The sequence below is a fragment of the Haliaeetus leucocephalus genome, unplaced genomic scaffold, assembly GCF_000737465.1.
Source record: "Haliaeetus leucocephalus isolate CR32 unplaced genomic scaffold, Haliaeetus_leucocephalus-4.0 Scaffold1, whole genome shotgun sequence".
Classification (NCBI taxonomy): domain Eukaryota; kingdom Metazoa; phylum Chordata; class Aves; order Accipitriformes; family Accipitridae; genus Haliaeetus; species Haliaeetus leucocephalus.
In genome coordinates, this window is record NW_010972437.1 from 22,390,276 (window position 1) to 22,408,172 (window position 17,897).

Here is a 17,897-nt window from a genome sequence, read left to right on the forward strand (position 1 = left end):
CCTATTTCAATGTAGTGTTCAAGGACTCTGTGAGCAGGGGAGGCTGAACTAACCATATTGTGCTACCATTCACAGTGACCCTTAAGGTGAAAATGTACTGTTAAGGTGGTCAGGAAGAGCTGTCCTCATTGTGCCCTTGTTTTACCTTTTCTCAAGATGCTAAGGGGTGCTCAACATCCAGTTCATCCATTCTGACCAATCTTGGATTAAATATATATATATCTTTTAAATGGGCTAGGTGGCTTAAATGCAATGAAATGTGGTGTCTTATTTAGCTTTTCATTTATGATTTATGCCAGAAGACTTGTGCTGCCCTAGACTTTACCAAAGCAAAGATGAAGACTGTAAGAACCCGAGAAGAAATTCCCAAATGAGATTTAGATGTGAGGTATCATTTGGGGAGTGGGAAGGAGAGTTTCCACATGTTGTGATCACCTTTAAACAAGGTTTTCCAGTATAACTGCAGTGAGGAGACCTAGGAGAACAATGAAATAAATGCCTGAGGAGAAACATTCAAAGAACAGCTTCTTTAACTGGGGAAAGAAAGGCTGTGGACTGTATAGAGTCTGACGAGATGCCTAAAATATGATGAAACATTTTATTGAAAACTATATAGGCAAAAAAAAGAGAGCATGACCAGAATCCTGATGGAAAAGGTTACAGATTTCATTTATTCATGCTATGAAAATATGCATCATCTTCAGCTGAAATTGATAAATTTGCTTACTTAGCCTACTCCAAAAAAAGAGACATTTTCAAGAATTGCAGCTCTACCTGAGGAAGTAGTTTGATCTTTTACACAGTTTGATTAAAAATCTACAGAGAATTAATTATAACTGTGTGAAGCAAAAGGATGGTTTTCAGTGAAGGTTTCTTGAGACATCGTAAAGAATTGTACAGACTTACGATATTATACCAGGTAACCTGCACTGTTTTGAGGGCTAAGACTGAAGGCCGATTTTCATCAATTACTGGAAGCATAATACCAAATAAAATAGTGTTTTTGAGATAAGCATTACTGCTTAATGCATTAGCAACAACCGGTGGAACACTAAACTATGCACTTTGAATATGTATATGCGTTCATATGACAGCTTGAACATTACAGAGCCAGTCAGATGAACAAGATCACACACAAGCTAATACTGGAGTATTTCAGAAGTCTGTGTAACTGGAATTTCTTTAAATGTTTTTGCATGTGTTTTTGTAATGTGTTCTGTCAGTCCCTGGATAATCTGCAGTAATATGCTGAAGGATTTCCACGGGACATTTATGTCAGAGTTAAGGTACATAAAATTACAAGAATGTTCATGAGGTTTGTCAGGTTTAGGGGGGTTTTTTTCCTACTTTGTAGTTCTCTCTGCTCCCTAAGCTCTTGTAATTTAACATTAAGGAGAGCTACTAAAGCCCATTGCCTATCAGAGCAATCACAGACGTGAGGAAATCACTGTTAAGACTGACTATTAATCCTGACTGCTTTATGCTCCTTATCTCACACAGACCTGTAATATCCAAGTGCATTCTTAAGCTCCTTTCTAGTCTGTAATTATTCTTTTGGCTCTAGCGTGTAACAGTAGCCTGTCTTCAGTTCTCCGAGTCATGTTTTAAACACAAATGTTAACCTCTGTTTTCAGTTCATTCGATGCCCATGTATATGCATGGCTTGTATGAGGGAGAATTCACGTTGCATATTTGAGTGTGTCTTTTGAAGCAGCTGTTCCTTATGGTCAATTTTCATTCTCTGCCAGTGTGTGACCTAAAACCGTACTGGGAATCCGTGCCAGAACTGCATAAATTCAGTGAAGGCTGAAGAGGGAGTGCATGACAAAAATGTGGAAGTATGGACTTCCTCAACTGTGGAAGTTGAGGAACCAACCTATACATGGACTAGTAAAGTCCCTCTCATGTACACATATGCTCTTACTTTCCTGCTTTCCTCCCCAGCCCAATAACCTGTGAGGTTACTGTGTGTATCATACAGACAAGGAGGTTAAAAAGAATTTTTCTTATGTACCACGTGCTTCTGGGTCTGTCAAATGTGCCAGTTATGTGACAGTAAATTTGACTTTTAAAAATAAAACCCCCAAACCATTATTCCTTTCTAAATGTTATGAAAACCTCATTTGTCACACCTATTTTTTTTAGTTCATAGTTTATGTGTATTATATAGAACATGAAAAAAAGACATTATCAAATTGTACCATTCCTGAACTTGTACCTTCTTCCCTTCCCTACAAGAGCATCGCTAATGCTTTTTGCCTGCATTTTGTCCAGTCCTTTCCTTTTTGACTACTGCTTGGCACTGAGTGAATATTCTCATTGGACTCTTTTAGAATGTGACTATTTTATCCTGAACATTAACATTACTGGGAGGCCATTTTTTAATAGACAAAATCAGGATTGCTTTTTTCTCCCCACATAACACTTCATATTTATCTCATATTCTGTGTTTAGGAATAGGTTTACATACAGCTTAGGTCTTCCATATGATTGTAAAATAATAAATCTAGGCAAAAAGCTGTATGAGCTGAAACTTATAAGAAAGAAGGAAATAAATGATGAAATCGGCCCATAGCCATAAATCTGTGGCTTTTAAAACTGACCGTGTGATGTAAGACTTCTTAAAATGTTTTGAAAGACAGGATAATTAAAGACATGGAAGTAAAGGATGTAACATAATTTGTCATTTGTATTGAATCTATTAATTAAGCAATTTATTAGAACTTAGTATACTGTGGGCTGGTTGTGTTTGGCCTTCACTTTAGATTTCACAACAGAGAAGTAGTTACTGACGACCTTGAGTCATGGCAGTGAGAGGGCACTCCTTGGCAATAAGTACTATTAAAACATTTGTTGGGAAGCCAGCAAAACAATAACATGGAGAATTACAGTGGAAACAGGAGCGGTTATTTACAAAGTCATTTATGGGGGACACAGCAGTAATTGGTAGATCCTGTAAAGATTTTTTTCTTTAATAATACCATTTCTTAGGATTTTGAATTTTTTTGCCTACTCTTAGATATATTGATGTTAACTTTTTCCTTTATTATATTTGAAGATTTGCTCTTGCCACATCTTTGGTACGTTTTGTTTCTGTTAGCTAGTTGCAACCTAGTTTGCATTTTATTCCTGTTAGACTTACTGTTTAATAGTTACACGTTTTCCCTTTTTCATCCCTGAAAGCCTAAAGAATGGCATGGGATCATCTCATTATTTGTCTTTCCTGATCCTAAAACAACCATGAGCCACCATTCTCATGCATGAAATTACCTCAGGAAGAGGTAATTCCAGTAAAGATAAGACATAATTAGGATTCTCATAGTCCCTGGCAATACTGAACACACTTCTGTGCTCAAAAAACCACCCCAAACTGGAGCAGCTGTGGAGACGAGGGATTAAAATGTTCCAGGGAATGAAAAGAGCCTTTTAGGAGACGATGGTAGAAGAATCTGCATGTAAGAAATAAAGAGAGAGTGAGCATTTTGTGCACTGCCTAACTCACTGGGGAAGAGAAATGAAAAAAGTATTTAATCTAAAGTGTGGTTCTGGGAGTAAAAAGATGAATAAACATACCTGTTTGTGTGCTGTAGCTCAGTGAGCATAGGAGGAAGATGTTAAGATGGAGCACTTGCCTGGTGCTGATGGCACTTGCTGGTTTGTGATTTGGCTGCAGTGCTGGGGGAAGGCTGAGCTGGGTTAATCCATAGTATCAGAAAAAGAGGTAAGTGGGGAAAAAAAGGAAACAGGTCATTCACAGGTAGGTTCTCATGGGGAGTGTTTAACTTTTATACCCCAGTAACTTAACAGTTTAGCTTGTTTTTATTACCTCCACCAGCTTCATCTTGTACACAGGTTTTATTTTTTAACCTCTGTTCCGAAGCTGCTGTTTTAGATGAGAGGTCCTGTGAGTTGTTCCTAAGTGGTGGCAATTTTTTCCTGCTTTGCTTATTTGTTGATGGAGACTGCTTGACAGTTTTGTGATAAATACTCTTTCTTCTTGCTCCTGTGCTGGATTTTGGCCGTGGCACTGTGGGTGTCATCTGCCTCCCATAGCGACGGAGGTAGCTGCTGAATTAGCAATTTACAGACCCTGTGAAAGTTCTTTGAGTGGTAAGTCCAGTAGGTACATTAAAGGACACTCTGAAATCTCAGAAAGGGCTTAGTATTGCAGCAGTATTTAATGGGCAGCATTTCTACAAGGCCTCAGCTAGTATAAGCCTATGGTGGAAGGGAAGAGAATTTATATTCTTTGTGGGATATTTAGCTCCATCTAATATAATGGCAGGTGTTATCCTCAACTGTAGAAAGCTTTTATTTTTTTTAATCATATTGAGCTCTTTGCCTTAGTCTTGTGACTCATACTCTGTTGGCTAATTTTTGTCCTTAAAGAAGAATTCATATTAATTGAATTTATATTGAAGTTGGTGCATTCTAATCAAAAACACGCTCTTGCTCTTTCACTGGCCTAAGAAAAATTGTTCAGGAATGCTTAAATAGGCCTTGCTTATCCCATTCCCTAATTTTCTGTATCTCCTGTACACTCCTACTCTTTTACTAAAAAATCCTACTGAGGACCTATTTTGTGCTAAGTAATCTCCATCAGCTTTCTCACATGGCAGCCCTGATAGCAGCCAGTCCTGGTGCCCTTCCCTGATAACTTGTTTCAGTATGTTTTGCCTCATTAGCCCATAATGTAATTGCCTGCTTTGTGTGTACAGCAATGCTGTTTATCATGGATCTGTTCATATCTGATGAGCGTGTCTTCTGTTAGTGTTGCTGTAAAGGTGGCTTCTTTTAATAACGAGTTTTTGGAGTGGGTTAGCTTTAAAAAAACCAAAAAAACCCCCAACTTCTAATAAAAAATTGCCAAAAAGAAGCTTTGATTTCATGTGCCCTCATCATTCAAACTTGGATAAAGCTTTAAGTGAAGAAACCTTCTTCTGAGCCGTGTGACAGCTGGGATGGCTGCACAATAACATGGCATGATGATGTGGAGATGTGAGTGAATTTGTCACCGTACTGCCAGGGGTCTTGCTGTACGCCCACCTTGTCCCTTTTCTCCATCAGGATGTCTGACAGAGACATCAGGGTCTCAGCCTGAGATTGCTGCTTCCTCTCCTTGCAAATCCTTCTCTTTCTCTTGGCAGGCTCTCAGTAATAATAGTTTTGAAGTAACTCCATTTTTCCAATCCTTTTAAATTTAAAACCATAACTCACCGTTTTTCAGACCATTGCAAATTTGTTTGCTGTTTTCTTTAAGAGTGGGAGAGGAGGCATGAGGCTGGGATGCCTGGGAGATGCTATGGTCCTTTCCAAGTCTGCTCCCATAATGATGTGACTGACTGTGCTGAGGCCATGGTTTGTACAGGGGGTGAAATGTGAGCCCAGTTCCTGATGAAAATGGTCAAAAGTACATTTTTAAGTTTTTCTCTTTTCTTTTTCACTTTATTGCTGGAGATAATGTACCACACAGTGACTCAGGCTTTCTGCTTGTAATAATTTTTCTTACTGATGGGGAAAAACAGCTTTAAATTATTCCACGTATCAATGGTCGCATGCATCAAAAACAAGCTAAAAAATGCTAATGGCCTCAATCCATGAATATCCAGAAGGCATAAAGCTTTTGTAGTATAAATATATCATTTAATGAAAATATTGAAAGGAAGTGCATTTCCATGAAATTCATCTTTCAGAATGTTATTTTTAATAGATGAATTCATTGCTTTACCCAGAGGTATTTTTCTTTCCAGTCCTTTTACAGATATAGAGCCTTACCGCACTCTTTTTGGGTTATGAACAGAACAGCATTTGCATTGGGTTCTCCCCATACTCCGTAGCAATGACTTGCTGTAAAGCATGAATTTGACCTCCCTAATTCTCTCTTTGCCTTGAAAAGTACCTGAAAAGGTTCCACTTAATAGAGGGTTCTTTTGTTGTATTTATTTTTGAGTCTAAAGGAAAAGCTCTATCCTTTTCTAGTAACTTGATTGTGAAAAATCAGAGGTGGTTCTTTACAGAACTGGTATCAGTTCCCTCCAGGGTATAATAAATTTCCTAATGTATAATGTGGTCCCTGTCTTTTCATATTGCTTTTCCTGGGCAAGCAACTTGCATCATACATCAATGTAGATGCTCTAGAATAGGAGTTATTTACTTGCTTTGTTGCCATGTAGTGAGGCTAAATTCAATAGCACTTGAAAAGTGCTCTGAAGTCCTCCAGTGGAAGGGTCTCTTTCATTTGCTTCCAGTAGTTCCCACAATGAGCTAATCACTATATAAACTTATTTGTCTTCCAAATTAGCAGGAGTTGAACAATCCACTTCTTTCAATGAGTGAAAATGTCAGGCATGTGAAAGAAAAATCAGACATCTATTTCTGTAAAACATTAACTTCTTTATCCGGAATCACTTTTTTCGTTAATTGTTGGGATCAGCGATTAATCTACTAAACTTTTCCAGACTAAGAGGCACACTACTGCGCTGTCTTCATGCAGCAGCAGACTAGAACTATCAGCAACTTCATTGCTCCTCACACTTTGCCAAACAGTGGCAAAACTGAATTAGTGGGGTTTTTTTCATTGCATTTGTATAGAAGTTTGAATAGTGACTCAGTGGTCAATTCTCATGGCAGCTAGTAGGAAAAGCATGGTAAGAGTTGAAGGAAGAAAACCTGCACCAAAATCACATCTTCACAAGGCTCTCGAGATGAGCTCTGCTCCCTCCTAGGACCCAGAGAAACCTAATTTCCCAGTTGGCTGGGGGCTGATCAGAGTCTGGTAGAGAAAATCCATGTTTAGAGAGTCAGAGCAATTCACTGGGGCCGATGGCCTCACTCTTCCCCTGTGTTGCCTGCCAAAGAAAAGATGAAAACGCTTTTTCCACTCTGTTAATCAGCGTTAAAATACTGATATGACTTTTCCAGTCCTAGCCTTCCCAAAACAAGTTCAATTAACATGTCTTAGAACTGAGCTTTGGAGACTGATTTTAGTGTTGTGGTTTAAATCCGTTGTATTAAAAGTAATTTTTGGAGTAAGTCATTTTCCCTCTACTGTTGCCTTTGTTTCCCCATCTGAGTACAGAAACGAATGAGATTTTCTGTCATTTAAAATTCTCCAAAATCCAGGCATGGGGCATACTGTGGTAGAAACACTAAATGTCTGGGTTTTTTATATAGCTTTTAAATAGCTTACCAAATCCAATACCTGATGGGACTGTGACCATGCATGAAAACCCATATAGGGAGAAAAAGATAAATAAAGCTGACGGTAAATGGAAGCTCTTTCCCATCTTAACTATATGGTATTATCATCAATCACTAAAACCTTTTTCCTGTATAATCTCACTTTTTTCATACCCAGTTTGCTCAGTGATACTGTAATTTCAGCATTTATGGCCTTACATGTTTTTTTTGTTGTTGTTGCCTATTAGGATATTGCAAGTGTGACAGCAGGGAGTGAATAAAGCAGGTATAACCAGGTTACTTCTTAATACTCATATAGAGTCTTCTCTCAGGGAAGTGATGAAAACCATATAATTTAAGTTATTTATAATGTGACTTGTCACCTCTTTTCCAAATTTTTGTCAATATAGTACAGTAAGAGTTGTTCTTCTCTAATTTCTATTGCTCTATTTGAACTATCCCTTGTTCTATCTTTTTGCAATTCAGAGGCCAGTTTAGGAACAAATGTGATCTTTATTTTGTGCAAAGGTGTGTGTGTGTGTGTGTGTATATATATATATACATCTGTGTATTTTTTTTTTATATCGATAGATAGGTATATACTTAATGTAAATGTGCAAGTTATCCATTACTGTGATGCTCTGGCATGTGATATTTCACACTAGCATTTTAACCAGTCCTCAGATAATTTTCTTAAGGCTCGTGTTCAACTGCAAGTTACAAGTTTGGCAGAGCACACAAATTCATTAATGCAGAGGTCAGGTGTGCAAAAACTTTGAAATTTTGAAATGAGTACCTGACCTGGCTTCTGAAATGGTTAAAACCAAGATATTTGGGGTAGATGTTTACTTCCCCACTTTTGCTTTAAGCTAGACAGTCATCAATTATTTTGTAAGTCAGGGATGAATTTGTGGTGTTATTTTTTCCAATTTTCTCTTTCATGATTGTGATTAAAAAGCCTTTTACTCTTGTATTATTTTCTGTTATTTGAACTTGATAACTTTCTGCTTTTTGATACATGAAAATAGTTAAATTATGATTGAATAAATAATGCATCTGAAAACAGAACAGAGCTAGATGAATAACAGATGAAAATTACCCAGTTAGTGTAATAAGACTGAAAAATATTCTTCCATCTGGGTAGGGTCCTGAGCTAAAGTTATCTTTTTAGCCCTTTTCTCAAGGAAGAGAAATCTTGTGCAGAATGAAACTGAAATAGTGACAGGGGAAAATGCAGTTGCTCTTTGCACCTTTTCAGTAGCAGAAACAAGAAGAAAATTGGGGAGTAACAGGAACAAGTGTCTCTTGGTGTTGGAGCAATTTTTAGCACTGATGGTGTACAAGAGGAGACTCCTATGGGCTGTGAGACCAAAATCTAGCACGGTGATGATAAGATGTTGTAACAAACAGCAAAAAGCCACCAGTACTCTTGCGTTCTTATTTCTCTGTCAGATGGCGCGGCTGCTACATATGTCTCTTGGAGTAGCAGCATAGTAAATGCACTGAATTGCATTTTGAATCTCTCATCCCTGCCTCTCTAGGGAAATGAGTTAAGGATGTGTAGAGGAACAATGCAAACAATCTTTTTCTCAGGAAAAAGTAGCTTAATTCAAGCCAGTATTGAAAAACAGATAAAATAAGATTTAGGCTGTTACTATATGCAGACGTATTTGAAGTAGTAGTCTGTATATCGGTGGCAATTTAGTCTGAAAATAGTGTTTATTAACCCAAATATGTTAGACCTGAAATATTAAGCAACATAAAGATAAGAGATGCTCAATCCTGGATGATAATGTCAAGCTTCGTAAATGCCAAAAATGCAGATGGAAAGGCAAATCCGTGGGAACAGCACACGAAGCAGGGCAAGGCAGGAGAGAGTTGGTTGATTGTTTGGGGTTTTTTTTTACAAAACTTTTCTTCTTCTACCAGATGAAGTGTCTACATGCTCATAGGCGCTGCGGAAGAACTATTGTATTTTTTTTCTGATTTTAGTGAGTTTTATTTGCCCTTAGGATTTCTATAGAGTAGGCATATTTGAATTAAAACAATATTATCATAGTGGTATAAGTGAACAGCAGTGATAGCATGGCACCTATATCTATAAAGGTTATTTTGTGGTGACGCGGTTTTCCTAGCATACAATAACAAAACCACAATTTAAGCATTAAATTCACTTTGGAGCAAAGGAAATACTAAAATAAAATCTTTATATGTTGTAGTAGTTACGTCACTTGCTACTGAAATGCAGCTGTTTCTGGTGATGTAGCATAGCTCTGAAAATACCCTGGAACAGTTTAGGACAAGTTTGAGAATAACTTACTGTAGTGAGGTAAGTAGAATGAAAATACCAAAGTGCACAAGGATACCTTGGTTTGTCCAAAGTACACTGGGTTGGAGAATAACCATAAGGGATTCCTGTAATGTGTCCTCCAGAAAACTATACCAGAGCATTATTTAGGTAGTGCTTTTTGTTTATTTAAAGCTATTTCATTGGGGCCCCCAGTTTAACAAGCATTAAAAAGGCTTGACCATGCCTTGGTGATGTCCGTCTGAACCACATCATGAACAAATAGCAATGAAATCTATCCTCACTATGTGAACTTAAAAAAAAATAAAAATAAAAATTTAAATTGCTTATTAAGAGCAATCTTATTTAGAGAGTGGGTATTACTTCAGTCCCAGCCCAGAAAGTGTTTCATTCAGATGATATGTAATAGCTTTTTCTTTTTTTCTGTATATTTTTATAAATTTTGTTTAAAAATTTAATTTCTAATCCACTGAGAATCAGTAGCATCTCTTCCTTTTTATTGCAATCTAGCTTGTTAATTTGATAAAGAGTCTGTCAGCATTTCTTTTGCATATTTTGTTCCTTTGTGTGCTTTAAAAAACTCCTGCTACACTGTATATTATTCAGCCATTTGTGGCTTGAAACATTGCCTAAATGCTAGCTTATGTTTCCCTATTTTCAGGCCGTAGCTTTTTATGTCTGACAACTCAAGTCTTGCAGCAATAACATCGAGTTCCTGCTATGCTTAGAAAAACATCACCCATTTAAAAATATCATCTGCCACAATTTTATTGCACAATGGATGGATCTACTTTGGAGGGTTGCAATGTTTTGTTTGACTCGCTAGTTGTTTTTTAGACATGAAGTTTTTATATAAATTTAAAAATGCTTTTGCCTTTCATGGCTGATCACTTTTTGGAAAAGTCACAGTGGAAGGTTTCTGGCTGACTTCCACGTGTAGAAGAGCCTTCAAAAAGTCCTTTCTGTATGTGCTCATTGTACTAATATTAAGCCAAAGTTTGCAGAGACTTCACTGCTTGGAAGTACTCTCTCTGTTCTGTCACCAGCCTTATCTGTTAAATCCCAATGAGTCTGAGAAATGAGAAAAATCTGGGTTTGCTTGGCTGTTTCAACAGTGTGTTGAGAATGGCCAGATTGCTGGAGAAGACGATTCTCTTGGAAGCCTCAACAGCCCAGCCTCCTCATCTGTAGGCACATAGAGCTCATCTGAGTGTGTAAATAAAAATAAATAATGCAGTGAAAAAATATGCAGAGTATTTTTCTGAAGTGTTTCAATTTTGGATCTGCTGTAACTAATTTGAATCTTCTGTTGGGATTTATGCAGGCAAGGGGTCAGGTTTAAGACATTTGTAATTTAAAGCTTTCCTGCTGCTACACCTTTTCTACTTTTTTATCCTATCATGATACCTTTTTTCTGCAAAGAAAGTCCCTTTTATTCCCTCTTCCTTTACTGCTTTGAAGAGAACATTTGCTTCTCCATTTATCTGAGGTAATGAGACCAGAGTAGCTCTGGATTCTTTAAATCAGTCTAATTGGGCTTCTCAGTGTATAGAATATCCTTTTTTTGCACAGGACTTTAATTTCTTTGTGCAGTTGCTCTGTCTCCAGTACTCAATATCTTACATGCTTTTTTAATTAAAAAAGAAAAAAAAGAAGAAAAAAAAGGCAAGCAATTGTCATCCAAATGACTGTGGTCTCTATTCTCTATTCCAGGCTGATTCACGGAGGGCAGCTGTTAAATGGCTTGGCGGGCCCAACTGTGATGAATGCAGCACCATTTCTTTCCACGACGTGGTTTTCTCCAGATGAACGTGCCACAGCAACAGCCATCGCATCGCTGCTCAATTACCTGGGCGCTGCTGGCGCGTTTCTAGTGGGACCTCTTGTAGTGCCATCTCCTAATGGAACATCTCACCTCTCGCTGCTATCGCAGAGCAACAATGAGCACATCAAGGACCGCATCGAGGCTGTGCTGTATGCAGGTGTGGTTTAAAAATAAAAATAAAAAAAAAAAAAGAAAAAAAGAAAAATTTACATACTTTTGTGCGTGTGTCTGGTGCTTGTGAACCACTACCCTCTAGTGGCTGGTCTGCACAGAAAAGTTACTGAGTGATGAAAATAGTGAAGTGGTAAAATGTTGTACTATTGGAAGGGTTAATTTTTTTTCCCTTTTGTGTAGGAAAGATTTAAAAATAGCCTTTTGTACAGACTGATTCCAAATGAAGTATTTCAGTTGTTTGTATCGGCTAATCTTAGGAGAAATGTCTGCTAGGAGAGCTTATGCTTTCCCTGAGCTTCCAAACTGGTTTCTGCTTCTTGAATTTTCATCAAAAAAATGTGTCCATGACAGGTTGGGGTTTTTTTCCTTTGTTTCTGTAAGGATGGAAATCTTTAAGTCTTTCAGCATTAAATTCTTTCCTGCTTAAATCAGCCTTAATTTATGACTTGCATATGCCTTTCAAATGTGATTAGATTATTAATATTTAAGAATCTAACATTGAAATTAAAACTCAGTAGATTTTTTTTTTAACTAAAACCACATAATTCTTTTGTGATGAGCAATTTCAATGAAGTGACAACAGTTTAGTGTAAAAAAAAAAAAAAAAAAAAAAACACTGATACAAAATTCACCTGATAGATTTTATGTCCTTGCTCTTTTTCATGCAATAGCTTCTACGGCTCTTTGTGTCACTTAGAAAAATTAGCAGCAAGTTTTAAGGAAAAAGAGTTGCTTAAGTGGCTTAAGAGTCTACGATCTGATTCTTAGTAGATATGAATTGGTATAGCATTAAGAGCAGCTGAACTTTACTATGTCATGGCAGCTGCACATTTGGTTGGGTTCTTCCCCCCCTTATAATTGCAGCCTCTGAAATTCAGCCAGGAGTTAGCCCTAAGTGTTCCAGAAGTCTTAAAATATATATATATATATATATATATATATACACACACACTGTGTAGTTTATATGCAGGTTTATGGGATTGAGTTAGCTGTTTGTGATCATTTATTCCTGGACGTTATTCTTACGGAAATTTTGTCAAGTTAATACTCCTCTTGGGTGAGGGCCACTTTACTGTTTGTTTTAAAGCGTAGTAGAAGTTGGATCACTATTTCAGCAAGTATTTTTGAGTAACCTCCTTTTTACTGGACTCAAATGTATTGGAACAACAAAGAAGTTTGGGTTTGTTTAGGCCTTTTTCAGAGGTAAACATGATGTTAGACTTCAAAAATCTCATGGCACATGAAAATGGCCAATGTGAAAGAAGGAAAAATGAAGGCAAGTCAGCTTTTGTCCTGAGGAGCAGTAGATAACGGGAGGAAAAGTCTAGTGATTAGAGAAGTGCTTTAGCTCTCCCTCTTCAGATTTTTCCATGGAGAGAGAATTCATCCGCCTAAAGTACAGTTTTGTGCCTAAAACCACTGTTTTGAGTCTGGTAGCACTAGAAATGTTGCTTTCAGCAGCCCATTAGATTCACTTTCTCTTCTGGGAGGTTTTCCTAAGCAATTTCTTCAGAAACTGAGATGGATCTTGCTTGCCACCAAGGTTCAGAGGTGTGCCTTGCCTGCCCCATGTCTCAGCACAGCTCTTTCTGCCTTTCTGAGCCGGCAAGGGTTTGGGAACACCCTGTAGACCTGTTTGGGATCGTTGGTCCCAGCATAAGATGATCCTGCAGCAGCTCTTCAGCTTCCTAGGAAATGCGTTTTGTGGGGCACCTGTAGTTCTTAGTGTTTGAAAGTGCTTTGAACAGAGGTGGTTTCTCTGTGCAGCTGTGCTTGTGATTGTGTCGTACGGGGTGCGTCTGTTCGGGAGTTGCAACCCCTCTAGCTGTTGAGGCAATGAAAAAGAGCTGGTTTGTGAATGTTACTGGCCTGCAGTGAATTGTAGTGACGGTGGCAAAACGTCCAACTGGTTTTAAAATTGGTAGGAACTGTCAAAGAGGAGGTTGCTTTGAATCTCTTGTGGGATTTGTCCTGTCTCCCCTCATCCCTGTTTCCCCGGAGAGCTGAAGGAGCAAGGTCCCCACCGTCTGCCTCCCTTGTGCTCTGCTATGCCTGGTGGGGCTCCAGAGGTGGAAGGAAGGCTGCCTCGTGGTGGGCGACTGCCTCGTATATATGTATGTATGGCTCTGTTCACCTGCAGACCAAAAAATACCTGGTAGGTGTGGGAGGGTACTATTTGTCCCCTTCATCAGCTGGGCAGAAAACAAAGCTCAAATTGACTTCACAGATTACTAGTAGAAGTGTTACAGAATGTAGCAGAACAAGGAGCTGGACCTAAATGTCCCGCTTCCCCGCTTCTTTAGCGAGCGTGGTCAGGCTTAGTGGAACTTCTTCTTTCAGATACTATGGGAAAGCCAGTTTCACAGGATAAGCATTCTGCATTCCTAACGGAGTTGTGTTTGTGATGGAGCTTGTTGCTTTTGTGTGAGGTAGCGCTAGATAAGCAGCCTCCAAAAGTTAGGTGATGAGTTTTAAAAGATGGTAATGATGTGAATTGTTAACTTGGGATCAGTAGCATGCCAAGAGTGTGCTAATTTTCCAAGGACTTAACCTCAAACATGATTACGAAGCAATTGCTTATAAATCCATTCTGAAATTGCTCTGTTAACTCCAGTCTCTTCTGTGTTTTAATAAATTGCTCTTCCTTTATCTCAAACGTGGACTAAGAGCTCAGCTGAATTACCACAGCCTCTTTCTGTGTCATTTCTGTCGCTGCACATTCTGGTTCACAACTGAAATAGTACAGATGTAGCAAATCAGGATTGAATTGTATTACCTGAATCGCATAAGGAAGCTTGAATTATTCTGGACTGCAGCCAGAGCTTCTAGCAATGTGCTTTCCTAAATATCAATGTCAAACAATTATTTGTTTTTAAAAAAAAAAGCATGTGTGTGTAAAGTGCCCTCGTTCCGCCTTTACATTTCAGGACAAGACGGGGAGGAGGGTTTTCTGGGTTTGGGTAGGTGTTTGTGCTACGAGTAGCCTATCTGAAGGAAAAAGACCTTGTATCAAGGAGGCTTGTGTCTCTAAACCTCTTTTCTTTTTCAGTTTGGGGCTTACACAGGCAGCAGGGTGCCTACTTCCTAGGCTAAGATGTAGGCATCTCTCCACTTTGACAGTCACAGGACACTGTGGTGTGGTACCCAGCTTTTGTGAAGCGTTCCAGATTCACTTCTCAACAAGAGATACACATGGATGTGTTTCTGCACGCTAATTTGTGCTGACTTGCCCAATTCTGAATGCTGCATCCATTGTACTGTTGAGAAGCCAGTAGCTCCTGTGGAAGAGCTCCTCTTTAGTGACTGCAGCTCCCTCAGTCTCAATATTGACCTATTTCTTACCTTCTCTCTTTTGCTTACTTTTACTCCCTACTAACAATCTAAAACTTGTCCTGGGAATTATTTTTCTTTATCTAGTCTGGTAGAGTAAATGATGATGATGGAGATAAAGGTCTGGGTTTCCTAATGAGGAATGAATGGAGCATGTAAGAAATCGGATGTGTTTGGCAGTACCTGGACTTCTGATAGAGATGGAAGTGTCATACACAAAGCTAAGATGGCACTAAAGATTTTTATTCTGCAGTAGAGGGAGCTGCTTTAGTTTGCAAAGTGAATTCTGCTCTTTTCTTTTGTGCATGAGGGCAGTGCTTGCGAGGCAAATTTGTTAGCCTGGAAAGTATAACACTGGGAAACATTAAAGAGTTGCAAGAAGGTACTACAAGGACTGCATGCTGCATTTAGTAATTAAAAAAAAAAAAAAATTAAGTGTTACTATACTGCTCCTACTGCAGCAATTTGACTGGCAGGAATCTTGAGGCAACCCACAGAAGAGGCCCCAGATGGGCACCTGTTATAAAATATTACTGTGACTTAAAAAAATTATCAACGTGTTTTACATTCTTTAGAAAAAAGACCTAGCCTTTCCGCTTATGGCATTGCAGTATAGTAAAGTTAAATAATAAGCACCTTGGACAAAGTTTATGGGTTTGGGTGGTCACATTCTTGTTAGCTCTACCTGTCTGCAGTCTGAAATCTTCCTTTAATATGTGATTAAAGTGTGCATATGCATGTACATATGTATACCTATAAACCTATATGTAGACCTAGATGGAGGAGAAGGGGATAAACAGCTTCTGGCAAGCCTTGCTTCCCTGTCTAGTATCATCCTATAGTGACAAAACATCTCATCCCTTTCTTAGATCTGGGATGATCAGTTACAGCCAGTTCTTTGTTTGCTGCTCATGGTCTCAAAACCAACATACACAAAGATGGAAATTAATCTATTTTCTGGAGAACAGAGGAGATAGAGTGAGAAGGTCTAGTGAAAGTGCCCTTGACCCTCAAAACATGTAATTAGACCACAGCAGGAAAAGAGACACCACATAATTCAAAATGAATCCTTTAGTATTTGATTGTGAAGAATGGCATTGTCACGTTCCTGGTATGCCTTCAAAAGAAATTTGGTGTAGACTTTTTTTTCCATATACCAAATAGAAGCATTCATTTCCCTTCCCCATCTCCAGCTGATCCATTTAGACTCTGAGTGTTATTTACTTTTCAGTTTCCTGAATTTATTTACTTCTGGTTTAGCAGAAGAGCTGGCAAAGTGCCATGTTCATATCGATTTATTAAAAAAGAAGAAAAAAGAAAATGAATGCGATTGAGTATCCAGCTCTGCTGGAATTTATTTGTGGTGTCGGTGAACACTTCTTTGTTACAAGATCACAGGTTCTTTTAAGATAACACACTTCAGCTATACATTTTTCTCTCCAGCAGCAAAGAATCTTGTTTTCAAAGGGGATAGGAGAAATACTGGGATTGAGAACTGTGGAGAACATGATATACATTGTAAAAGACCTGTAAAACAAATTAATTAGACTGACTGTGGGTAGAGTTGTTTTTCCTCAGAATGTCTGATCACGGGGCTTGCAGAGTATTTTCTGTGAAGTGCTCATCACTTTGCAAGTTCAGGTCCAAATTTCTGCTATGCAGTTTTTCAAAGATCTAGAATACCTGCTGCTGAACAAGAGGAGCATCTGCAAACAGCTCTATTCTTTCATTTTTCTCCCTATTACCTGTGCTTTTTCTATTCCTGAGCCATGGCTGCTCCTATGCTTTTGTCTTTCTGTTATCATGTAATACTGTTTGTGTCCAAGATGCTGCCTTGCTTGACCTTCGTTTGCCTTCGTCATCCTGTGCACCGAGTAATTGTCATTCCATGCCCTGGAGCTTCCCCAGTCCCATCTGTTTAAAGTCTCTAGCACGCTGTTACCTGCACTGTGTTACTTCCATCATGAGGAAATGTGGCCAAATCTTCATAATGCAGTTTTCTCTAAAGAGAAAAAGCAAAATCTTTCCTTTTGCTTCACTGAGTTCCCCATGTGCGAGTCTGGTTCTCTGCAGCTCCTGTCACTGGAATCGACTGCTGGTACTTCTCCATCTCATTGATTCTCCATCTCAATTTGAAATCTTGCTTGGGGAGGAAAAAGGAAGTTCTCCTTCAAGTTATAGAGTTCTCTTGTCAGGAGCAGTAGAGCACTTGTGGTGGGATTTATGTATCAAAGGCTGGCTGATAACAATGCTGTACCAAAATAAGTCTTTGATGCTAACACCTGTTCTCGGTTTTGTTTTTCTTTGCCCTCTTGTTTAGAATTTGGAATGGTTTCCCTGATATTTTCTGCAGCATTGGCCTACTTCCCCTCACGCCCGCCATTCCCTCCCAGCGTGGCTGCGGCAAGCCAACGGCTCAGCTACAGGAGAAGTTTTTGCAGACTCTTAAGGTAGGTCGTCATTGGGTTTCCACTTCAAAGCAGATCAGCACCTAAATAAATAAAAAAAAGTGTGCTTTAATCTTCTTATTGAGCAAACAAGTTGGTTTATAGTGCTTTTAAACAAAATAAAATTAAATATTAATGCTGAGACATAAAAGGATGCTAACTGCCAAAAAGCAGACATTAAATTTTAAATCACTGGGTATATCTCAAGCCTTCATGCCAGAGTCCTTCAGCACCAACACTGCTTTAGTCATGCTGTTAGCACGGCTTTTCTTATGCAATGCTTCTGTTACATCAGGTTATACAAGATTGTTAACAGTGTGCGTACTGCTAGGTGTGAGATAACAATTAACAACACTGGGCATAACTAACTAATAAGCTGGTTTCTTCTGTGCTTATTAAGTTGGAATGAATTTGGGGTTTGCTTGTCATTCAAAGGAGTATTCAGCTGCTTTCATTCAGCCATGGGAGCAATGAATGAACCGTCTGAAACCATTATATAATCTATTAAATCTCATTAATTGTATGGTAAAACATGAAGTGGGAATAGGAGAAGTGTCTCCAGATGTATTTCTGGACAGGTTCAAAGATGAGTTAGCTTCCCTTAAATTTGGGTTTTTAAAAAAAATTTTATAAA

The 17,897-nt window shown here is 38.5% G+C and overlaps 1 protein-coding gene across 1 annotated transcript in view; it reads left to right on the forward strand.

The window, feature by feature from the left end:
* Nucleotides 1–17,897, forward strand: part of DIRC2 (disrupted in renal carcinoma 2) — a gene marked incomplete at its 5' end in the record, with an annotated part of 65,188 nt that overhangs the window by 21,405 nt on the left and 25,886 nt on the right. The window contains 2 exons of the mRNA XM_010569913.1: nt 11,201–11,469; nt 17,137–17,266. Coding sequence (XP_010568215.1) covers nt 11,201–11,469; nt 17,137–17,266 — 399 coding nt within the window. The remainder of the gene's footprint in view (nt 1–11,200; nt 11,470–17,136; nt 17,267–17,897) is intronic.